At 41.1% G+C, this 25,640-nt stretch overlaps 1 protein-coding gene across 8 annotated transcripts in view; it reads left to right on the top strand.

Moving 5' to 3' along the window:
- LOC145351115 (RAC-gamma serine/threonine-protein kinase) overlaps positions 1–25,640 on the top strand; it is a 317,330-nt gene that overhangs the window by 114,014 nt on the left and 177,676 nt on the right. For 7 of the 8 annotated variants that reach the window (XM_080200758.1, XM_080200759.1, XM_080200757.1 and 4 more), the window contains one exon: positions 24,313–24,438. The exons of the other annotated variant lie outside the window; for it this stretch is intronic. In XM_080200758.1, coding sequence (XP_080056884.1) covers positions 24,313–24,438 — 126 coding nt within the window. The remainder of the gene's footprint in view (positions 1–24,312; positions 24,439–25,640) is intronic. 8 annotated transcript variants of the gene reach the window in all.

The following is a 25,640-nucleotide window of genomic DNA, read 5'->3' as shown; positions in this document are numbered from 1 at the left end:
CTTTCAATGAGCTATGAACCTGCACCCATAGATTGCTTTCTCCTATAACTCTACATAAAAGATGTGCGGGTTAGGTTGATTGGCCATGCTAAGAAATTGCTCCTTTGTGACTAGGGATGCGTAGGTTAGAGGGATATGGGGGTAGGGCCTGGGTGGGATTGTGTTTGGTGCAGACTTGATGGGCCGAAGGGCCTCTTTCTGCACTGTAGGGTTCTATGATTCTCTCCATGGTGTTCTACCATTAACTGAATAAGTCCTGCCCTGGTTCAGTCTACCAAAATGTTTTACCTCGCATATTGACAATTTATATTGATGACTTGGACACAGCTACCATAGTTTCTTGCATTACAACAGTGCAACATATAAACACCAAAATAGGTGGAATAGCAAGTTGCAGTAGAGAAATAAGCAATTTACAAAATGAATTAAACTCCATCTGCCATTCATCAGCTCACTGGCCAATTGATCAAGATCCCATTGCAATCTGAGAACACTTTCTTCACTGTCCACTGTGCCACCTCTAATATGTACACTCCTCAAGGCAAGACTATCTATTTCGCCAAATTCCCTAACATCCATGCCTTTCTCAATGTAAATATCAATGAGAAATTTGCATTTAGGATCTCACTCATCTCGTGTAGATCTGTACATAAATGACTGATCCTTAAGAGGCCCTACTCTCTCTTTATTTACTCTTGCCCTTTTGTATTTGTAGAAGCTCTTTAGGTTCTCCTTTGCCTTATCTGCCAAAGCAATCTCATATCTCCCTTTTGCTCTTCTGATTTCTCTCAACTGTACTCTTATACCCTCTACACCCTTCAAGGGATCCACTTGATCCCAGCTGCCAATGCAGGTCACATGCTGCTGCCTCCTTGACCAGGGCCTCACTACCCAAGTCATCCAGAGAATCCCTTCTTCTACCAGCCTTGCCTTTCACTCTAAAAGGAATATCCTTAACCTGTGCCCACCTTAACATGCTTTTCAAAGCCTCCCACTTACCAGACATCCCTTTGCCTGCCCACAGACTCCCCCAGTCAACGTTCCTGTCTAATATCATCAAAATTGGCTGTGCCCCAATTTAGAATTTTAACATTTGGATCAGATCTATCATTCTCCATAGCTATCTTTAAAACTAATGGGATTATGGGTCACTGGGCCCAAAGTGATCCCTCGCTAACATTTGTCACCTGCCCTTATTTTCCAAGTGGAGGTCAAGTTTTGTTCCCTCTCTAGTCAGGCCGTCCACATACTGAATGATGAAATTCCTGTTGAATACACTACAATTTTTTCTTCATCCTATGGCTGTCCCAGTCAATGTTGGGAAAGTTGAAGTCCTCTGCTATTACCACTTTTTTATTTTTCTTGGAGCTATCTGTAATCTCCTTACGTATTTGCTCCTCAATTTCCTGTTGACTATTTGGGAGCCTGTAGTACAATCCTATCAAAGTGATCTCGCCCTTCTTATTTCTTAGTTCTACCCATTTGATTCAGTGGGCGAACTCTAAGAAATATCCCCCCTTAATACTGCCATGATTTCCCTGGTCAAAAGTGCATCTCTCCCCTTCTCTCTCACTTCCTGTTCTCTTTCCCATAGCATCTGTACCCTGGAACATTGAGCTGCCAGTCCTGTCCCCCTCTTAGCCATGTTTCAGTAATAGCTGTAATATCCCAGTCTCATGTACCCATCCACGTTCCAAGCTCATGTCTTGCCCATCAGGCTTCTTGCACTGAAATAAACAGTTTAATCTGGACTTCACTTGCTCTGCCCTGCCCTGCCCTCCTTCAGCCTGACCTAGTACTAGGATTAGTGATAAAGCCATTACTATTTAATGTGCTGTCCTCAACCTTCTGTTCTGTCTCCCTACTGCTTTGGGTTCCACCCCCTGCCAAACTAAGTGGCTCTAGCAATCTCCCTCCAGTTCAGGTGTAACCTGTCCCCTTTGAATAGGTCACCCCTGCCCCAGTAGAGATTTCAATGATTCTAAATCCTTGCTCCCTGCACCAACACTCAAGCCACACATTCATCTACTTAATCTTCCTATTCCTTCTCACACTAGCACGTGGCACTGGCAGTAGTCCAGAAATTACTACTCTCCAAGGTCCTGCACTTTAGCCTTCTGCCTAACTTTCTCTATTCACACTTCAGGACCTTTGCCTTTTTGTACATATGTACCTACTTTGCCTAACTACTTCTGACTTTGTAAGCAAATATCAACAATAACCCACTACCATTGGACCGGCTTCTGAAAACAAGGACAACAGTAAGTACAAGCCGAAGGATTTCTATAGCCTAGCTATGACTGTAATTCTACACTCTGCGTGCTTTTGTTTCCCTCTCTATGAATGGTATGCTTTGTCTGTAAAGCACTCAAGAAACAATACTTTTCACTATACATGTGACAATGAATCCAATCAAAGGATTTTAAATAAATCTTCTCATTATCCTATGGTACCATATCCCATTTCAACTAGAAAATAGTTTTGGAATTTAAAGTAGTTTTCAGTCATTTAAAGTCACTTATTTACAGATGGTAAATTAACATGGATTTAAAATGCTTGTTTTTCTGTAAACAACACATTTTTGGCTGTAATCAAACTTCATAGTACTATGATTAAATACTATGCAACTTAATGGCACTGCTTTGTGAAATAATGTGCGCCCAAGGTAGAAACCATACCCATACGTATGTACGTGTCATGAGAAATATAAAGTATTGCGATTATATACCCAACAATGGGTGTCTCTTATTAATTTAATCAGAAATTAAATTCTCCACATCTGGGTTTCCATTTAGCCACATAATAGCTAACATATTGGACAACACTAAATCAGTGTTAATAAAAATATTCTGCTGGAAAAGTATTTATTTTAAATACCTACCTACCTTCTACATACACGTAAGCAAAGTCCATTTAAAGGTTTTCAGGAGGGAAAGATTTTTTAGAATGCGTCTCATAGATTTAATAATGGTTGGGTTTCTTTGTCCTGTACATCACTCTTCAGTATAAACAAAGCAATAAGAAATCGTCAATTTGTAGTATAAACAGATAGCTTTCTCAAATCTTGTATCTGCACTCCTGCAAAGTGCATCACATTAACCTTGATCAGGTGACTGTACCTAGACAATGAAGATTACATAACATACATGGTTGCTGCTGTCCATTAGGATTCTAAGTGTACCCAGGTTTTATTCCACTTAAGGCAAGGAGGCCTTGAAAGAATCTAATTTCCGTTTTAACTTGACACAAGATACAAGCATAGCACTGTAAAATGTACTCTTACCCAAATGAAAATACAGTCATATAAACATTTATCTTCATGAGCTACACAGTGCAAGTATGAACAGCTCAGTGGGCTCAAAAAAAGTGAATCCTCCCATGAGGATAAGGGTGCTGATTTCATTGACATAAAAGGAGCCAGTAAACTTGTGGTTTTTGTCTGAGGTTCCATCATGGCTCCATATAAAGCCAAACATAGCTTTATATGGACGTGGAAACCAGCTTCTGCTCTGAAAGCATGAGGGAAAGCGATGAGTGTTCTTCCTTTCCTAAAATTGTATCCACTCATGCATGAAGGTACTTAAATGTGATTGAATGATGGTATTTCCAACTGGCATCAAGTTTTAGGATGACAATTTCAGTATTTTTCATGCTTTGCTATTTAGCTTTGCTGACTGAGTTTTGTAATTATTCTTAAACAAGCTGCCAGGTACCATATAATGCAGGAAAATCAATTAATGATCTGGTTATATGGCACAGTTGTTGCCACTCAACACCACTGGTTTTACAGATCCTTGGGGTTTAGCTTTGGCAACAAGAGTATTTGGAAGACTTGATCTCAATATTGCCCAATATCTTGATGTGTAGGTCAATTCAAAAAAAGAATTTATCATCCCTGATGAACATAATTATATATGCATATATGCTTCTAAGTTGTGCTCCCTTGATGAACAATAAGTGCAAGTAAACAAAATTACAGCTGCCTGTCTGCACCATACATAAATGTTCCTGTTATCCAACCTCTGTTCAACTAGGACTTCAGTTTGAAACTTGTAGTTAATCTTCACTTAAGAGAAAAATACTACAGAATTGTTCGATTGTATGAAATGAATGTTTCTCAAAAGCGGAAGAGCCGTTTTGCATTAAATCAAAAATGCAGATTAGCTGTCACTTTTTGGTTCACACAAGGTAATTGAGTATTTTTACTGTAATTATATTTTCCCAACCTGAGGATACCTTTACAAAAAAATGATGTCTTTACAACAAAAAATGGCAAAACTATTAAGGTCAATAGCAGATCCAAAGAGACTGACAGCAGAGGATAGGAGATGAAAGTGCATGTATTAATCTTAAAAATAATTTTAATTCAGTTTAAGAAGTAAATTTGACCAGACAATTTTGGCACAATTGCCACTGATATATCTGCCACGCAGAGCAACTTGAAACAATTTTTGATGTTAAATGCAAAAGAATTAGGCACAAATACTGAAATGTTGGATGAAATAGATCTATTGCCAGAAGACACAGTATTATGGAGCATTTTGAACTTGTCAGTATGCTGTTTGACATCTGCACATGTTTATGCGTCTCTCCAATAAGCTCTTGAACACCCTGCTGGAGCTGTCATTTTTTTATTCTTCGTATCTGGCAGATGGCAAGTCAACAATCGACATCAACAGCAGCAATGCCTCACCACAGAATTGCCTGCTCCTTGCGTCACAGACACAATAATAAACTCTTTGTTGTTGCCCCACAATACAGCTGCTTAAACCACTTTGGTATGAAGCCGGTCTGTTGAAAACACAAACTCCCTTCTGTCAGGGGTTTGTTTAAAAAAAAACGGCAAAATGTTAAACAACCAAAGCCACAACACAGCTGCAAACAACCAGATACTTCAAAAGCTCCTCCCTAACAAAGACCCTGAAAAGGGGCTTGTCTGTAGCTTATGGAGCAATTAAGAAGTATGACAGCTTGTTTTGTGCATACAACAACTGGACAGACAAATTAACTGCAGAATGTAAAATATGAACCAGCCATTTCCAAATTTGATAACTTTCAAAAATCATATGTATGATTTCTACATTGAATTTAACAAACATAAAATAAATGGAAACAAGTCCATGCTCAAACTTAACATTTTGCTAACATTTTCACTCAAAACAATTCCAACACTTCAAATAGCTATTTCTAATTGTGGCCTTGGGTTCAGTCATCTGGACAAAGTGAAGTTGTGTAGATTCTATCTTTCTATCCTTTTATTGAGCTTGAAAAAAGCTTGTATACAATTTCTAATCACCATTTATATCAAACTACAATAACACAAGTAAAATATCTACTGTTAGAGGATGTATCTATCAGCACTGCACTGAAAGCAGAGACTTAATCTTTGACCTGTCGATGCACTCTCCCCAGATAGAGGATTACATGGAGGTCAGCAGCTGTGAAAAGGAAGAGAATCGGTTAAACAAGCTAGACTGGGCCGTAGTGAGACATGTCTCTGTTAAGCATTTCTGATTCCTTCATGTCTCTGATGTCATGGGACTGAGTTTTTTTTGCATGTAGCCCCCATTATGCTGCTTACATGCCAAATACTTAAAATCAACATGTTGTGCTGATCAGAGCTGGCTTTTGAGTGATTGGCACTTTGATGCTGGACAAGTTGGCTTGCGTGAGGGTGCTATTGTTTTATGCCATTGGATTTGGGCGATTTTGTGAAGGCATGGCTAGTGATACTCCTGTAGTTTGGGATGCTTGTTATAGATTGTCAAAGCCTTTGAAGCACGTATCAGTGCAAGGATCACAGAGCCTGGAAAACCATGATCTTAGTCATGAGTTTGAGATCCTAGTCCTTAAATATTCTTTCCTTCAGTAGACCTGAGCTGGCACACTGGAGGCAGGGGTTAATTTTGTCATCTGTGCAAGCTTTCATTGAGAAGAGGTTCCCAAGTTATGGAAGATGGCTCATATTTTCCAGGACAGTGCCATTGATCTTAAATCAGTAGAGGTGATGTCATGCTGTGGCAGCTGATCGGAGGAGAATTTGGCTCAGTGGGTATTTACCGAAAGGACTGTTTTGGAGAAGACATTGACAATGACCTGGAGCTCAGTTTCTGAGTGAACACACACGTTATCTGCGTACTAAAGCTCCGTGATGGAGATTGGAATATCTTTGGATCAAAGGCAGCATAGGTTGAACTGTTTCTAATCTGTTCTGTAAATCATCTCCATGCCTGGGAATTGAAAAGCCAAATATAGGTTGGCTTTCCTACCTTTTTAGGAAATAAAAGAATGAATAGACCACCATTGGTCATGTGATCTCAGTATTTCTTCACACATCATACACATGGGAATTTACAAATACGCAAGATGAGCAGCAGTAGAGGAGTGTTTTTTTGATTGAGATATTTTATTGTCGTTATTGACTGTCGGTAAGTACACGTGTAGAGGTAAGCAAAGCATTTTAAACTAAAATTTGTGCATGTGGTTTAAAAAGCATTGCCGCAGCTACATTTGTGGCTAGTCACCAAAATCGGACAACTGTGGGATATTGCCCTGGCAAACGTGGTACGTTTAAAAAATAATTCGCAGAAAATAATCTATGAAACGCTGAGCAACTTTAAATTTTATTTTACTTAAAGTGACAAGCTTGGAGGCTGTGTTGAGCCATAATGGGCTTCGAGGAGGAAGCAGATGTGTTTCTGACAATAGATGGGATTCATTTAAATGCATAAGAATATTTTGAATAGTTTAACATTTATTTATTAGTCACAAGGCTCACATTAACACTGCAATGAAGTTGCTGTGAAATTCTCCTACTCGCCACAGTCCAGTGCCTGTTCGGGTCAATGCAGCTAACCAGCCCACCTTTCAGAATGTGGGAAGAAACCAGAGCACCCGGAGGAAACTTACGCAGACATGGAGAATGTGCAAACTTGACACAGTGACCCAAGCTGGGAACTGAACCCAGGTCCCTGGTGCTGTGAAGCAGCAGTGCTAACCACTTGTGTTGTCCTGAGGTGGGTGAGATGGACCAACTGCCTGAAACAATATATTGCGCTTCAATCATTATCTGAATAGATTAACTGGTGATTCAGGTCATTTGCTGCATATGGGGTCTTGCTGTGCACACTAATTGCTGTGTTCGATGATGCAGAGAACTATCTATATTTTAAAAAGACATTCATTGGACAAAAGATAAAAAAAATTCCCATCTTCCAAAAAAATTTGCTGCTGCTCATCTATCATTGTTCAATTCTAAGTATCCTAATTTCTTTTTGATTGTTCAGCATCTGAAACCCGTACCATCACTAAACTTTTTGTCTCCACCTATTTCCTCTCCATATATTTGTCCTACACACAGTCCTATAAGTTCTGCCTGTGTTATTGCACTTGCTATAGTTCTTGGCAGGTGTTACATTTTCAGATGTTCAAGATGCACAAAATGCAAATGTGTATGTTTTGGTCTCTTACAGCCTTGATATGCCACTTACTCTTCAAAAATTTCTTGCTGGGAGCTGCTATCTTTCTGAGACATGAAACAGTGATGTCTACCCTTTCAAGTGTATGTAAAAGATTCCAAGGCACTCTTTAAAGAAGTTGTTCTGCTGGTATCCTGGCCAAAATTTATCACTCAATTGTCATTTATTTCATTGCAGCTTGTGGTACTTATTGTTGTAATGCACACAACAACATATTTCATTATAGAATTTTATTGAAGCGCTTTTGACTTTCCTTGTGTTGTCATGAAAAATATTAATTAAGTGACAGGCTTGAATTTGCTACGGTGATGTTGTCACGAGTGCATACAAATCATGAAGATTGGCAGATATCATCTTTTGTTTCTAATGCCTGACCATGATCACCCTGGCATAAATACAAATTCTTTAAGATCTGGAACTAGCAGGGCATACTATGTGCTTGCAATCCTGAAATTGAAGGGCGGCACGGTAGCATAGTGGTTAGCACTGTTGCTTCACAGCTCCAGGATCCTGGGTTCGATTCCTGACTCGGGTCACTGTCTGTGTGAAGTTTGCACGTTCTTCTTGTGTCTGTGTGGGTTTCCTCCCACAGTCCAAAGATGTGCGGGTTAGGTTGATTGGCCATGCTAAGAAATTGACCCTTAGTATCCAGGGATGTGTAGGTTAGAGAGATTAGTGGGTATAATATGTAGGGATATGGGGGTAGGGTCTGGGTGGGATTGTTTGGTGCAGACTCGATGGGCCGAAGGGCCCCTCCCTGCACCATAGATTTCCATGAATTCTATGAAATGTGTGGGTGGGGAATCAGAGAACAGGGACTAAAGCATAGAGGCCAATGGGTATAAATCTGTTTGAGAGTAAAGTATGCTAGAGGGAAGGTACAGAAGAACGAGAAATAGATCCACATAAAGGAGGCTGTTGTTGCACAGCAAGACTGGTAGTTTAAAGCAGGAAGACAAAATCATTGTGCCAGAACTAGGATCTGCTGAACATGCAGTGATGAAGTTGCTCGTGATACCATTTCTACCTTTTTGCAGCAATGTCCTAACTCTTGGGGATTGTGGGTTTAAACAAAAAGAGCAGGTGGTTTGTACACATGGATTCAAAGTAACAACAACAGATTTATCCTAGGAGATGCTCTCTGTAGAGTACAAACTGAAAGTAAAATGGCTATCATCACCAAATCAGGTGATTAACTCTTAAAGCAACAGGCAACCCTTTTAAATATACAACATCCCCCTCCTTGTGTGATCATGACAAATTGCTACAATGTTATACATATGATCAATAATGCCCTAGATACACTACTGTGCATCATTAATCATTATAGACAATTGATAAAGTTGATCATGAGGATGTCTATTCCTCTTTGGTTGTGTAAGATGTTCTGGAATTTGGCTCTCCTTGACCTGAATGGTATGATTTGGAACTCTTTGGAGCTAATTCTGCATCATTGTCACCTGATATATTTGCAGAGATACAATTATCAAGCAATTTAGCTATAACCAAGTCTTCTGTAGTAGCACTCAACCCTAAGAACTAAAGAAGTTGGCCGATTATGTGAGCCTGATCACATCACTGGTGTGGGGTAGTGGAAATTACATTTGATTTCTGGGTTTCATAGGATCTTGAGCCCCCACCAGCGATCTTGTGGATGGAGTGTGCAGGCTCAAGATCCTGCCCATAAACTATCATTACCAATCTCATAACCTCATGCCCCCCCAATGTATTGGTTGCATCATTTATATAAATTCAGCTTTTATGATCACTTTCATAGATGTGACTGCCAGTTCTGGTGGTTTTAGGATCTCACGAGACTGCAGAACTTTTTCCTTGCTATTTCAGGGCTCATTCTTATCACTTTTTAATTCTTTGATCAAGATACCCCTATGGAAAAACAGGCATTTTGGCAAAATATTTGAAGTGGATTTGCCTATTGCCAATGAAATGTCTGGTCAGCCTGTGGAATTCGTTACCGCAGTTGAGACCAAAACTTTGTAAGTTTTCAAGAAGGAGTTAGATTAACTCGGGGTGTGTGTGTGTGAATGTGTCTATTCATGTTGGTGATGGTTTGAATCCCTATTAATATTTTGTAATGCTATATTGATAATTAAAAGGTTTTGTGTTGTGCAAGGTGGATATATAAAAGTTGCCCTAAGTATGAGGGAAAGCAGTCACATCTCTGGAGACAAGATTATAGATTCCTGTGTCCAATAGTAGGTAACAAATGGAGCATCCATTTTATAAGCTTGAGGCTTGAAAAGGTGAGGGACTATTCCACCCAATCATAGCTTTTATTCAGATTAGTTTGTGAAGAGCATTTTTAATGTGAGGATGATCAAAGAAAACAAATATTCTACAGGAGATTGTAGTGGCTACAGCTGTGCATCTGGAATTCTCTCGGAAGTTGGCAAAGATGGACAATGGCATTTCAACCACCAAGCATTAAGGATGTCAAGATTCTTGAATTTTCCCACATCGTACAAATGCAATTTTTAAAATGCAAATGGAAGGACAATGCTGTACACCACATCTGCAGTGCCAAAGAAGGATTTGGTAAGAAGTCTCTCAGGTTAAAGTCCATCAGGTTTATTTGGAATAACAACAAGCTTTCAGAGTGCTGCTCCTTCAGGTGAGTGGAAAGGTTGATAGCACAAACATGGCATACATAGACAAAGGCACAATTGCAAGATTTGATTTATAATGGTTGGAATGCAACTTTTTACAGGTAATCCAGGCTTTACAGGTACAGACATTGCAAGTGGAGAGACTTTTACCGCAGGTTAAAGAGGTGAGAATTGTCTCAAGCCAGGACAGTTAGTGAGATTTTACAAGCTCAGGCCAGATGGTGAGGGTTGCACGTAGTGTGACATGATCCCAAGATCCTTGTTGATGATCTAGCAATTGTGCTTTTGCCTGTATATGCCGTGTTTGTGAAACCTAACTCTCCACTCACCTGTTGAAGGAGCAGCGGTCCGAAAGCTTGTAATTCCAGATAAACTTGTTGGACTTTAACCTGGTGTTGTGAGACTTCTTACCGTGCCCACCCCAGTCCAACATCGTTGGCATCTTCACATTAAGGAAGGATTTGCTTATTTGTGACTGCATCATGAGGTAAAACCTTTATATAGACAACATGGTGATGAGAGTTCTCTGCAGCCATTTTGCTACTCCATTTTGTAAAGGGAAGGCTGATCTGAACTGATTGGACAAACGTACGTTACGTTCTTCCTCCACCAGAGCACAGACATGAAGATCGTGCTGGGTGAAATATATACTACCACAAATATCCTTAAGACAAAACATCCCGAGGCCTTGTTCATCATGGTTGGAGACTTCAACTAGGTCAAGCTAGAGTGCTCTACCAAGATACCACCAACATGTCTCCTGTTCCAGCAGAGACCCAAACATCCTAGACCACTGCTAAACACACATCAAACATGCCTACTGCTCTCCCACACTTTGGCAAATTAGACCACAAAGTTGTGCTCCTGCTTCTGGTTTACAAGGAAAAACAGAATCGGGCAAATCCAATAAAGTTGAGCAATGTTGGTCTGAGGAATCAGATGATCTCCTATGGGACCGTTTTGAGTCTGGATTGGTCAAATCAGTGAGTACGCTACTACAGTAACAGACTTCATTAGTAGGTGTGTAGAAGACTCTGCCAAAGAAGCAAATCGGTGTTTCGTGCCCAGAAACCATGGATGAGCAGTGATATCAACTGCTTGCTGAAGTCCAGGATTGAGGTGTTCAGATGGACAGCATGGCACAGTGGTTAGCACTGCTGCCTCACAGTGCCAGGGACCTGGGTTCAATTCCTGGCTTGGGTTGCTGTCTGTGTGGATTTGCATGTTCTCCCCACATCTGCGTGGGTTTACTCTGGGTACTCTGGTTTCCTCCCACAGTCCAAAGTTGTGCGGGTTAGGTGGATTGGCCATGCTAAATTGACCCTTAGTGTTAGGGGGACCAGCTAGGGTAAATGCGTGGGGAAATGGGGATAGGGCCTGGGTGGGATTGTAGTTGGTGCAGATGCGCTGGGCTGAATGGCCTCCTTCTGCACGGTAGGATTCTATGATCAGGCAACCTTGACCTTTACAAGAAATCCAAATACAATTTACAGAGAAGCATCAAAGATGTCAACAGTATACCGGATCAAGCTAGAGTCTCAGCTAGCCATATGGACTCCCACTGACTTTGGCGAGGTCTGCAAGACAAAACAGACTACAAGGTGAAAGCATGTAGAATTGTCCGCACCAAAGGAAGGACAACTCCTCCCTGATGAGCTCAACACGTTCTATGTCTGTTTTGAACAAGACTTCAGCAAGAGCATGCCTTCCGTCCCAGAAGCCTCAATCGAACCAGTATCAGAGGTCACCATCACAGATGTCAGAGCAGCCTTCTTGAAAACAACTGGCCCGGATGGCGTACCCAGACAAGCACTCAGATTCTGTGCAGATCAGTTGGCGAGGCTATTTGCAGACATCTTCAACCTCCTTATGCTGATCTGAAGTCCGTACCTGCTTCAAGACTACCATCATCCCTGTACCAAAGAAAAATGAGGCAGCATGCCTTAATGACTATTGCCTGGTGGTTCTGACATTCATCATGAAGTGCTCCGATGGCATGGATCAATTCCGGCCTCCCAAATTGTGTGGAGCCACTACAGTTACCTATTGCTGCAACAAGTCCACATCTCCCTGGCCCTACTCTCAACCCTGGAACACTTGGATAACAAAGGGTAGCACAGTGGTTAGCATTGCTCACAGTGCCAGGAACCCGGGTTTGATTCTCAGCCTGGTCAGTGTCTGTGTGAAGTTTACACGCTCTTCGTGTTTGCATGGATTTCCTCCGGGAGCTCTGGGTTCCTCCCACATGCTAAAAGACATGCTGGTTGGGTGCATTGACCCGAACAGGCGCCATAGTGTGGTGATTAGGGGAATTTCACAGTAACTTCATTGCAATGTTAATGCAAGCCTTTCTTGTGACGAACAAGTAAATTTTTACTTTGTCAGACTCCTATTTATTAACTACAGCTCAACTTTCAACACCATTATTCCTACACAACTCATCTCCAAACTGTGTTGCCTATGGCTTGGTTCCTCCCTCTGCAGCTGGATTCTAGACTTCCTAGCCCACAGACCACTATCAGTAAGGATAGGTAACAGCTCCTCCATTTTTATTCTTAACACTGGTGTCTCGCAAAGCTTCAACAACGTGTCCTGGTCCCTCCACGTTGATGCTATAGTTAAGGAAGCCCAACAATATCTTGACTTCCTCAGGAGGCTAAGGAAATCCAGCATGTCTGCTACGACTCACTGTCTAATTTTTACATAGAAAGCATCCTTTCTGTTTGTATCACAGCTTGGTGTGAGCTGCTGCTCTGTCTAAGACTGCAAGAAACTACGAAGAGTTGTCAATGAAACCTAGTTCATCACGCAAACCAGCCTCCCATCCATTGACTCTATCTACACTTCCTGCTGCCTCAAAAGCAGCCAGCATAATCACGGACCCTGCGCATCCCGGACATACTGTTCTATCTTTTCCATCGGGGGAAAAGGTACAAAAGTCTGAGGATATGTATCAACCAACTCAAGAACAGCTTCTTCCCCCCTCCCATCAGACTTTTGAATGAACCTACCTCGCATTAAGTTGATCTTTCTGTACACCCTGGTTATGACTAATGCACTATTCTGCACTCTCTCCTTCCCCTCCCTATAAACAGTATGCTTTGTCTGTACAGCACGCAAGAAAGAATACTTTTCACTGTACTAATACATGTGAAATAAATCACAATAAATCAAATCATGTTGCCTGGGAACTGCATGGCTTTGTTCTTGTGTGCTCCATTGTTTTGTTAGTCATGGCTGGCTATAATTCTAATTCTGCAATTTTCCCATACACTTTTAATAGTTTTTACTATTGTATGATATTGTGGCTCTGTGACAGCTGTCTTGCTACTAAGAGAGAAGTTTGGGCTTTCAGCTCAAATCCAGGATTTAAGCATTGGATTTAGACTTATGCTTTTCATGCATTACTGTTTACATTATTGATAAGGTTGTTAAGAAGGCGTACGGTGTGTTAGCTTTTATTGGTAGAGGGATTGAATTTCGGAGCCTTGAGGTCATGTTACAACTGTACAAAACTCTGGTGCGGCCGCACTTGGAGTATTGCGTACAGTTCTGGTCACCGCATTATAAGAAAGATGTGGAGCCATTGGAAAGGGTGCAGAGGAGGTTTACCAGGATGTTGCCTGGTATGGTGGGAAGGTCTTATGAGAAAAGGCTGAGGGACTTGAGGTTATTTTCATTGGAGAGAAGGAGGTTACGAGGTGACCTGATTGAGGCGTACAAGATGATCAAAGGATTAGATAGGGTGGACAGTGAGAGCCTTTTACCTCCAGATGGTGATGGCTAACTAAGGGGAGGTAATTATAGGACAGATGTCAGAGGTAGGTTCTTTACTCAGAGGGTAGTAAGGTTGTGGAATGCCCTGCCTGCAGCAGTTGTGGATTCGCCAACTTTAAGGGCGTTCAAATGGTCAGTGGATAGGCATATGGATAACATTGGAATAGTTTAGGTTGGAGGGTCATTAGATTGGTTCCGCTGGTCGGCGCAACATCGAGGGCCGAAGGGCCAGTACTGCGCTGTTATGTTCTATTGTCAGAGGCATGTTTTGAATTAGATTTTCTGTAAAACCGAGTAGCCCTATTGCATAATGATCCTCACAAAAGGAGTACCTGTAGCCCTTGTTTGGAGTTTGATTTGTATTGCAGCTGTTTTGGCTGTTCATGACTATTGCAATGGTCTCTCTTCCAGCCTCCCACCTTCCATTATCTGTAATCTTAAACTCATCCAAAACTTTGGTCTTAACTTGCACCAAATCTTACTAACCTGTGCCTACTGATCTATGTTGGCTCCTGGTCCAGCAATGTCTCGATTGGTTTTAAAATGATCATGCTTGTTTTCAAATTGCTCCATTCTCTTCCCAACTCTCCCAGCCCCATAATCTTCTAAAATGTTCTAGTTTTTGCCTTTTATGCAACCTTGATTTTAATCACTACCTATTTTTGATAATTTGACCTAATAACTACTAATGTGGCCCAATGTCAAATTTTGTATAATAATGCTGATTGAAATATCTTAGGTTTTACCATGTTCTGTTGTGATATAAATGCAGGTTTAAATGCATGCTGCTGCACAAGATCCTGTGGTGTAATTTGAAGAAGATTGGGGGTTTCGGTTGATCTGACCAATCTTTTCACTTCAACATCTGTAAAAAAAAAAACACTACTCCTCTCACTGTTTTATAAAACCTTGCTTTGTGCAATTAGCAGCCAAGTTGACCAATACAAGTGAGACTGTGCTTCAACATGGTTCATTGGATGTGAAGTGCTTGTTCGTTCACACCCACTAACTGGTTTGGGTGAGCTTCAATTCCTTTATAGCTAAATCCTGATACCATTGGCAAGGGATCATATATACATGTGCAGGTAGTAAATTATTCAGAATGTCAAGGAAAAATGCAATAATGCAGCTGAACAGATTGATTTTGTAATTGTAGCCTCATCATTATTTGATATTTAGAGGCAGTATGAATTTTGCAATAATAACGATGGCAAAGTTGGTGTTTGCAGTCATTCCTCTTCTGAAACTAACAACAACTTCTGGGGTTTGGAATTAAAGGTGTAAATTGAGCAGTTTACAATGGTTTATGTAGGATGTAAGCACAGAAACAGACCATTCAGCCCAATTTTTAGAAGTTATATCCAATCAAATCCAATTGAAGTCTCAACCAGCAAAACATTACAGATCCAAGCTGACAAGGCAGGCTGCCCGCTTCTTGTCTTAAGCTTGATCTATATGATCTATATGATCCAAGCTGATAGGAGCATACATTGCACCCCGTCCAGTGCCTAATTTCAATTGCATCTTAGCCAAAAGGCCTAAATGCCGTTTTAAAAAATTGCTTCAAATGAAGCCTCAGTGTAATGTCATTGACTCCTACCAAGTGTAAGATCAAAAGTTACACTTGATCTTAGCCAAAAGGTCAAGAAGCAAGCCATTCAGCTCAGATAGACCATGGCTATGTTTAGGGTTCGTTTGAGTCTCATCTTTCCTCATCTAAATCTATTACCATAAACCTTTATGCTCTTCTTCCTCATGCTTGTCTAGCTTCCCCTCAAATGTACCTGTGCTATTTATTCTAACCTGCGGTGGTAAATTCCACATTCTTATCACTCTTTAGATAGAGGTTGCCACTAAATTCTAAGTTGGACTTTTTGATACCTTCTCATGTTCTGCACAAGTATTTACTCAATTAAAACATTTCAATTTTAAATATAATTAAGTCACTCCTCAGCCTTTTTTCAAGAGAAATCAAATTTTATGAAGGGGTACAGAGAATAATCAAAAAGGCTTACCTTTATATCCTGAGGCCTAGGATACATGTCATGTCGTTGGTCACAGGTTTAGTGCCAGAAGATTGGAGGATAGCGAATGTTGTTCCATTGTTTAAGAAGGGGAACAGAGACTTCCCCGGGAATTATAGACCGGTGAGTCTTACTTCTGTTGTGGGTAAGGTTTTAGAAAAAATTATTAGGGATAGGATTTATAGTTATTTGGAGAGTAATGAATTGATTGGAGATAGTCAGCATGGTTTTGTGGAGGGTAGGTCGTGCCTTACTAACCTTATTGAGTTTTTTGAGAAAGTGACCAAAGAGGTGGATGGGGGAAAGGCAGTTGACGTATATATGGACTTTAGTAAGGCGTTTGATAAGGTTCACCATGGAAGGCTTCTGCAGAAAATGCAGATGTATGGGATTGAGGGTGATTTAGGTAATTGGATCAGGAATTGGCTGGTGGATAGGAGACAGAGGGTGGTGGTTGATGGTAAGTATTCGTCATGGAGTTCAGTTACGAGTGGTGTGCCTCAGGGATCTGTTTTGGGGCCACTGCTGTTTGTAATTTTTATAAATGATCTGGATGAGGGTATAGTTGGGTGGATTAGTAAATTTGCTGATGACACCAAAGTCGGAGGTGTGGTAGATAGTGAGGAAGGGTGTCTTAGTTTACAGGGGGACTTGGACAAGTTGCAGAGCTGGGCCGAGAGGTGGCGGATGGAGTTTAATGTGGAAAAGTGTGAGGTAATTCACTTTGGCAGGAATAACAGATATGTAGAGTATAGGGTTAACGGTAGGACTCTGAATAGTGTGGATGAACAGAGGGATCTAGGTGTATGTGTACATAGATCCCTGAAAGTTGGGAATCAAGTAGATAGGGTTGTTAGGAAGGCATACGGTGTCTTGGCGTTTATTGGTAGGGGGATTGAATTTAGGAGCCGCAGCGTCATGTTGCAACTGTACAAGACTCTGGTGCGGCCGCACTTGGAGTATTGTGTGCAGTTCTGGTCCCCACATTATAGGAAGAATGTGGAGGCTTTGGAGAGGGTGCAGAGGAGGTTTACCAGGATGTTGCCTGGTATGGAGGGGAGGTCCTATGAGGAGAGACTGAGGGATTTGAGGTTGTTTTCGTTGGAAAGAAGGCGGCTGCGAGGGGACCTTATTGAAACATATAAGATGATTAGAGGTTTAGATAGGGTGGACAGTGATAGCCTTTTCCCTTGGATGGAGAAAGCTAGCACGAGGGGGCATAGCTTTAAAGTAAGGGGTGGTAGTTATAGGATGGATGTCAGGGGTAGGTTCTTTACCCAGAGGGTGGTGAGGGATTGGAATGCCCTGCCTGCTGCAGTTGTAAATGTGCCTAGTTTGGGGGCGTTTAAGAGATCCGTGGATAGGTTTATGGATGGAAAGGGTTTGGTTTAGGTTAGAGGGTCATTGCTTTTTAACTGGTCGGCGCAACGTCGTGGGCCGTAGGGCCTGTTCTGCGCTGTAATGCTCTACGTTCTATGTTTTAGCTATAAAAAGCATTGCTTAAACCACGCCTTTACTGTGTTCTAATCTACACATACCTTGCAAAGTATACATTGGTCTTTGAGAGAGTGCAACATGGACTACAATGGTACCTGGATTCCAGGGGTTATGGTGGAGGTGGTAAAGTTAGTGGACTAAAGATTTAGAGGCCTGGGATAATACTCTGGGGTACAGGTTCAGATCCGACCATGGCAGTTGACATTTTAATTCAAATAATCAAATCTAGTGACCATGAAACGATTGCTGTAAGAACACATCTGGTTCATGATGCCCTGAGGGAAGGGGATCTGCTGTCCTTACCTGGTCTGGCCTACTTGTGACTTCATAGCAACGTAGATAATTCGTAAATGACCTTTGAAAGCTACTCCGTTTTATCAAACTGCAACAGAAAAATCGAGGGGAAATGAAACCCAATCGACCACCTGGCATCCACCCAGGCAGTAGAAATGATAACTGCACGCTCAGCCTGCTCTATCCTGCAAAGTCTTCCTTGCTAACATCTGGGTGCTTGTGCCGACATCGAAAGAGCTGTCCCACAGACTAATTGAGAAACAGCCTGGCAAAGTCATACTCATCCAATCACACCTTACAATGTGCCAGATACCATCATGATCCCTAGGCTCCTGTTCTGTTCTTCATTCTTCCTTTCCCTTCCTTGAATAGTGGGGTTACATTTGCTACTTTCCAGTCTGTGGGAACCTTTCCAGAATTGAAGGAATTTTTAAAGGAACTAGTCTGCCCACCGCTTTCAATGTTGAGATGAAGCCCATCTACCTGTTCTAGGGGATTTGTCAACCTTCAAAACAGTTAAGTTTTCAAGTACCACCTCATTACTAATAATTTTTTTGAAGTTCCTCAGTTTGCACATGCGTGTAAGTGGTGATTTAACTTGAGGATCACCACACTGCAGTCATGTCTATTTGAACTCTATTCCCAGATTAGTGTGCTGCTGTCAGTGTTTACAGTGACATCCTTTGCTGAGTTGCCGAATCCAGCAATGTTACAGTCAGCAACGTTACTGCAATCAAGTAGAAATCACTGAGCTGATTTTGCAAATTAATTTCACTGTAAAAACCCTCAAGTTACCTTTTTGGTGTGTAACTGGGCTTTTAATAAACTTTCATAATTAGTGCTGAACAGCCTTACTAGCACTAAACTAATTTTATAGGACTGCAGATTCAAGAGGCAGCTCACCACCTTCTCAAGGGTAAAGGGGATGGGCAACAAATGCTGACCTGGCCAATACAGCCCACATCCTGTGAAAGGGAAAAAAAATCATGGACTGCCAAATTTCCTTTTTATAAAATTGCTCATTTTAATTATTCAGATTTGAAATGTAAACTATCCCAATCGTTTATTTCACTCAAATGTTAATCAAGGAGAAAAAACTTAACTCATCTCTGGTTTGGTATTTTTGAGCAAATGAAATTGGTTGGTTATCCTCTTTCATAATGTTACCATGATTGGACACCTGGAGATCCTCTTGACTTGGTATCAGATTTAAACTGACATGAGGAAAGAGGAAATCCATACCACTATAATTGCTAGTTCTTTGTAGACTTTTTCAAGGTGAGCAGCAAGCAGCGCTGCTTCATCGCTGCATTGCACAGTCAGGCTATAACATTTAGAAATGCATGTTTCAAAATTACTACTTTTAAGAAAATGCTGGGAGTATGAATTTAATTCAAGTAAAACTTCAGATAAGAACTTTTTAATAAGTTGAACATTAAACACTTGATATGATAAAATACTTAAATTTGCAGAGTTTACACTTCGTTGCACAGTATGTATTTGTATTAAATTTGGTACATCAGTTCACATTTCAGTGAAAACTCATGTACTGTTTATTGCTGCAGCTGAAATTTTGATGACCCAATTCAGTGTTACAGAGGCACAGTAGCTACGATTTTATCCTTGCAGAATACTTGTCAGTTTAACATAGTGTTGCAGTGTAGACTTCCTAGTGACCCGGGTTTGATCTCGCTGTTTGTTGTCCTTGCTCTCCTAATGAATTAGGGGTTCGTGTTGCCTTCAAAAATGCTTATTTTGAAATTACTTTTTGTAATCCAATATTGTTTTGCATAGTGATGTTCCAATTGCATGCAATGTCATCAGTTTTAATGTCAGTTTAGCTCCGGTGACTAGACATTTGGTTAGTGACGCAGAAGTGTGGGTTCAGTTTCTGTACTGCCTGAGATCATTGAGAAAGTACTGCTTCTCAGCCTTGCTCCTAACATGAGGTGTGGTGATCCTCAGGTTAAATCACCACTAGTCAGCTCCCCCTATGAAAAAGGAGAGCAGCCTGTGGTCATCTGAGGTTATGGTGACTTTACCTTTTATTGTTAGTTGTTTGAACAGTAACAATGGCAATGTTTTGCATGCAAGTGAACTTGTATGTTGTCATCTTCACTTACTTTTGAGCTTGTGACTTCGATGTACATCAGTAGATTGAAATTTATTCTGCCCAAGAACTTGTATTGAGCATTCTAAAAGTTAAAAACTTGGTTGTTATCTTTATTGATTTTTAACTGACTGTATGAAGGAGTATGATTTTAATGTTCCAATATAATAAATACATAGTGATGTCATGTTGAGGAAGTGTTCAATTCTAGATAGTAGCATTTCTATTCTTTCAACTTGATCAAATGTCTGGCTGTTTTTAAAAAAAAACTTGTGTAAGGTCAATTTTCCCTCATAATACATTATTCCATAATGGCAATTTTAAAATTTTTTTTTTAAGAAAGGTAACTATATCTGCACAGGCAAAAGCTACATCCATGAAGAACCGTGTTTTATAAACTGGCTGCATGTAGCTAATTTGAGAATCCGGATATGGAATGTTACATTTCTGATTAAATGATGAGGAACAGGCACCATTACTAGATATTTGGTCTCAATCACATTTGCATTCCGTGTGTTTTTTGGTACACCCACAGTGCTGTTGAAAAGGGAGCCCTGGAATTTTGACCCAACAGCAGTATAACTCCAAGTCAGGGATGTTCCATGGCTTGGGGGGAGCTTAAGAGTTGGTGCTCCCGTACCTCTTGTCCTTCCTGGTGGTAAAGGTCATCGGTTTGGCAGGTGCTGTCAGAGGATCCTTGGTGAGATTTTGCATTGCATCTTGCAAAATGGTACACACTGCTTGCACTGTGCTGGAGAATGTGCATATTGAAGGTGTGGATGGGGTGCCAAGCAACCAGATTGCTTTGTCCTGGATGGTGTCCAGTTACTTGAATATTATTGGAGCTGCATTCTTCCAGGTAAGTGGAGAGTATTCTATCATGATCTTGACTTGCACCTTGCATGTGGTTGACAGTCTTTTGTGGGAGGGGGAAATCAGGTGGCAAGTTTCTCACCACAGAATTCCCAATCTCTTAGTGTATTCTTGTACCGCAGTATTTATATGGCTGGTCCAATTCAGTTTCTCATCAATAGTGACTCTCAAGGCGTTGATTGTAGGGAATTCAGCAATGGCAATGCCATTTAATGTCAAAAGAAATTGGCCAGATTTTCTCTTGCTTGATACTTGTGTGGCATAAGCATAATGCTTTTGTGTTTACTGGTAAAATTCTGAACAGAATTCAGTTTGGGCTGATAAGTGGCAAATTATATTCATGGCACACAAGAACTAAGCATCAGGAAGGACAAGAGGTATGGGAGCACCACCTCTTGTAAGTTCCCTCCAAGCCATGAAACATCCCTGACTTGGAGTTATGTTGCTACTCCTTCACTGCTGTTGGGTCAAAATCCCAGGGCTCCCTTTTCAACAGCACTGTGGGTGTACCTATAACACACAGAAAGCAATAGTTTAAGAAGGCAGCTTTTCACCATCTCCTTGAGGGAAATTAAGAATGGGCGACAGATGCTGGCCTTACTAGAGACACCATTTCCTGTGAAAGAAATAAAAAGCTGAATATGTGAATGTTTGTGTGTGCACTCTACTTTGATCACCTGAATAATACTGGTGAAAATGCAAGATTTCAGCACAATGGACACATTAGCAATATTGTGCGACAAGGTTCGCTGCTACTGTTCAATTTGACCACTTTATGCTGTCAAGTCCAAGTAATAACCAGAAGTTTCAACAAGATGTGTTATGGCAAAGGCAAACAGCAACCACCTGTGTTCTGGATAGAGCTGATGTGGATCAAGTGCACCTAGTTGTAAGAGTCAACTATCTCAGCAGTCAAATGTTGAACAAAACTCAAACTGCTCAAAGATATGCAGTGTCAGAAAATTTAATCCAACTGATAAATTTTGCGCCAATTCATAGAGTTGTTAGGTGCAATTATCTGTATTGTGCACTGAGGCATTTTCCACCCAAAATGATGCTGCCGTAGTTTGGTTGACCACACTGGTGTAGAATCTAAATAAATGCAAAAGACTGCAGATACTGAAGATCTGAGATAAAAGCAAAATCCTGGAAGAGTTGTTGGGACTCGATGTTAACTGTTTCTCTCTCCACAGATACTGCCAGACCTGCTGAGGTTTTCCAGCACTTTGTTTTCCTGATTTACTGGTTTTGAACTAGATTGCTTTCTAAATTATCTAATTTATAAACACAAACTGAGCTTGAACTATCTGCTATCTTCAATTTTTTCCGCTTTTTGTAGTTTTTACTGTTCACCTGTGAATTTAGAAAGCCAACAAATAAGTATGTTATAGGAGGAAGGAAACATGACCACCAAGCTCAGTTCTATCTTTGTCTTTTAAAGCAAATGGGATTGTGGGTTGTGTCTTGAGATGGATAGAAAGCTGGTTAGAAGATAGGAAGCAAAGTGTTGACGTAAATGGGTCTTTTACTGATTGGCAGGTAGTGGCTATTGGCATACTGCAAGGATCTGTGCTTGTTCACATTATATATTATATTAGTGATATGGAAGAGGGAACTAAATGTATGATCTCCAAATTTACAGATAAAAAGATGGGTGGGAGGGTGAGCTGTGAGGAGGATGCAGAGATGTGTCAGCGTGATTTGGACACTGTGTGGGCATCTGCATGGCAGATACAGTATAATGTGGATAATGTGAGATTATCCACTTTGTTAGCAATAATAGGAAGACAGATTATTTCTGAAATGGGTGTAAATTGAGAGATGTGGATACTCGGTGAGACCTTGAAGTCCTTGTGCATCAGTTGCTGAAAGTAAGCGTGCAATACAGCAGGCAAGAAAGAAGGGAAATGATTTGTTGGCCTTCATTGTGAAAGGGTTTGAGCATAAGAATAGGGATGTTTTACTGCAATGGTACGGATGTTGGTGAAACCACACCTGGAATATTGTGTGCAGATTTGGTGTCCTTAACTGAGAAAGGATGTCCTTGCTATGGAGGGATTGCAGTGAAGGTTTATCAGGCTGATTCTTGGGATGGCAGGTCAGCCATGAGGAGTGACTGAAAGTGTTTGAGGCCAAAACATTGTGTGATTCACAGAATCGTACAGTGCAGAAGAGGCCCTTTGGCCATCGAGTCTGCACCACCATGCAAGAAACACAGTACTCCTACCCACCAGCACTTGGCCCATAGCCTTGAATGTTATGATGTGCCAAGTGCTCATCCAGGTGCTTTTTAATGGATGTGTGGTGACCAGCCTCTATCACCCTCCCAGGCAGTGCATTGCAAACTGCACCCCCCCCGCCCCCCAACTCTTCACCACCTTGAACTTTGTAACTGACCCTTCAACCAAGGGGAAGGGTCAACTAAGACTCCTTATCCACTTTGTCTATGTCCTTCATAATCTTGTGTACATCAATATTTCAAGAAGAAATTAGATATAACTCTTGGGACTAAAGGGATATGGGGGGGAAGGAAGGATAGATCAAGATATTGAATATGATGATCAGCCTTGATCAAAATAACGTTCGGAGCAGGCTTGAAGGGCCAAATGGCCTGGTCCTACTATTTCCTAGGTTTCTCTGTCTGCAGAGGGACACTCATTTGAGGTAGTGTTATTTGGTTATGTTTCTGCAAGTGCAGACAAGTTGAGGCTTCCACTGGCTGAGATCAGCCAGAACACATTGGGAATTGAGCTGTCATCAGTAATATAGCATTTATCTCTTTAAAATAGGGAATCGAAGAAACAGTTATCTCTTTATATTGCTTGGAATGTGTGTTGTATAAGCCTACTTTGTTGAAAATTGGAGAAATGTTTGGCAAAAAAGATGAGGGGCCCAGATCGTGGAATAACCTTGGTGGCATGTTAGCACAGCTGCTTCACAGCTCCAGGGACCTGGTTCGATTCCCAGCTCAGGTCATTGGCTATGTGGAGTTTGCACATTCTTCTCATGTCTGCATGGGTTTCCTCCAGGTGCTCTGGTTTTCTCCCACAGCCCAGAGATGTGTGGATTAGGTTGATTGTCCATCAACCTTAGTGTCCTGAGATATGCAGCTTAGAGGGATTAGTGGGTAAATATTTAGGGATATGGGGGTAGTTCCTGGGTAAGATTTGTGGTCGGTGCAGACTCAATGGGCTGAATGGCCCATCTCTGTGCTGTAGGGATTCTATGATTATGATTCTATGAACCCTTGCCCTTGGAAGAGAGGTCAATTAGCAGAGGCATAGGTTTAAAGGCAGATAGATTGGAGGGGAATAGAAGTGACTTTTTTCTTTCATCTGGGTGGCGGTACTAATGCTGGAACCTGTTGCTTAGAAAAAGTGATAGAGGCGGAAAATCTGTTTAAGAAGTACTTGAATATGCACTCATTGCTGTAACTTACAATGTGACAGACTTAAGAGTTGGAAAATAGGATTAGGCTTAACAGCTCTATTGGTTGGCAGAGGGTCAATGGCTGGCCTCTGTTTGTACTATTATAAAATTAATTTCTGAAATTTTTCAGATTTGCTGTACTTGAAGTAGGTTTGTTTTTACAGAAAAGTTGCTTAGTATCTCTTACTTTTTTTCCCTGGTAGGGGAATATATCAAAAACTGGAGACCAAGGTACTTTCTATTGAAGACAGATGGATCATTCATAGGATATAAGGAAAAGCCTCAAGATGCAGATCTACCATACCCTTTAAATAACTTCTCGGTAGCAAGTAAGTATTTTCACAATCGTAATTTTCCAGATATTTATGTTTGTGATTTTTTTAAATTGTCAAATACACTGCACTAAATTTATATTGAATTATTAGGTTAGCTTTTCAAATTGCTGGCGATACTTTACTGGATATACTGTTCCACTGTTATCCTTTGTGCACCAGCACATGTTAAAAGGAAATGAAAGTCTAGGGAGAGACTGTTGTTGTTTTTATAGAGGAAATGTGTGGTGCTGTTTCCAGTTGACAATAGATTTGATTTTTTTAGCATTTGGTGAGGTTATCAGTTTCTTCCACAGCATAACCAAAAGTTACAATACAGAGACCTTTTCACTTTAACCATGTGCATAGGTTGATGCAATGCCTGCCCCTGTTCCAGTGCCGCAACATTTTAGAACATAAAACAGTACAGGCCCTTCGGCCCTCAATGTTGTGCTGAGCTATGTCCAAACCCAAGATCAAGCTATCCCAGTCCTTATCATTCTGGAATGCTCCATGTGCCTGTCCAATAACCGTTTGAAAGTCCCTCAAGTGTCCGATTCCACTATCATAGCAGGTAGTGCATTCCACATGCCAACCACTCTGAGTAAAGAATCTACCTTGGATATCCCTCTATCTCCCACCATGAGATATGTCCTTAACGTATAGTTAAATTATAGTTATGCCCCCTAGTAACAGCTCCATCCACCTGAGGAAATAGTCTCTGCACATCCACTCTATCTATCCCCCTCATCATCTTATAAACCTCTAAGTCGCCTCTCATCCTCCTCCCGCTCTAAAGAGAAAAGCCCCAGCTCCCTCAACCTTTCCTCATATGACCTACCCTCCAAACCAGACAGCATCCTGGTAAATCTCCTCTGCACTCTCTCCAATGCTTCCACATCCTCCTTATAGTGAGGTGACCAGAACTGCACACAATATTTCAAATGTGGCCTCACCAAGGTCTGGTATAGTTGCAGCATAACCCCATGGCTCTTAAACTCAAACCCCCTGTTAATAAACACGAACACACTATAAACCTCCTTCATGGCTCTATCCGCTTGAGTGGCAACCTTCAAAGATCTGTGGATATGAATCCCAAGATCTCTCTTTTCCTCCACATTCCTCAGAACCCTTTTGTTTTCTGTTCCTTTCTGTCCCAGCTGTAACAAATCCTATTTCATGTGAAACTCCATTTTATGCTCATTTGATCTCCTTGACTC

The sequence above is a fragment of the Carcharhinus amblyrhynchos genome, chromosome 12 (assembly GCF_965287045.1).
Source record: "Carcharhinus amblyrhynchos chromosome 12, sCarAmb.v2.hapA, whole genome shotgun sequence".
NCBI lineage: Eukaryota > Metazoa > Chordata > Chondrichthyes > Carcharhiniformes > Carcharhinidae > Carcharhinus > Carcharhinus amblyrhynchos.
Note: the sequence above shows the minus strand (reverse complement) of the source record. Positions and strands in the feature narration are given on the sequence as shown.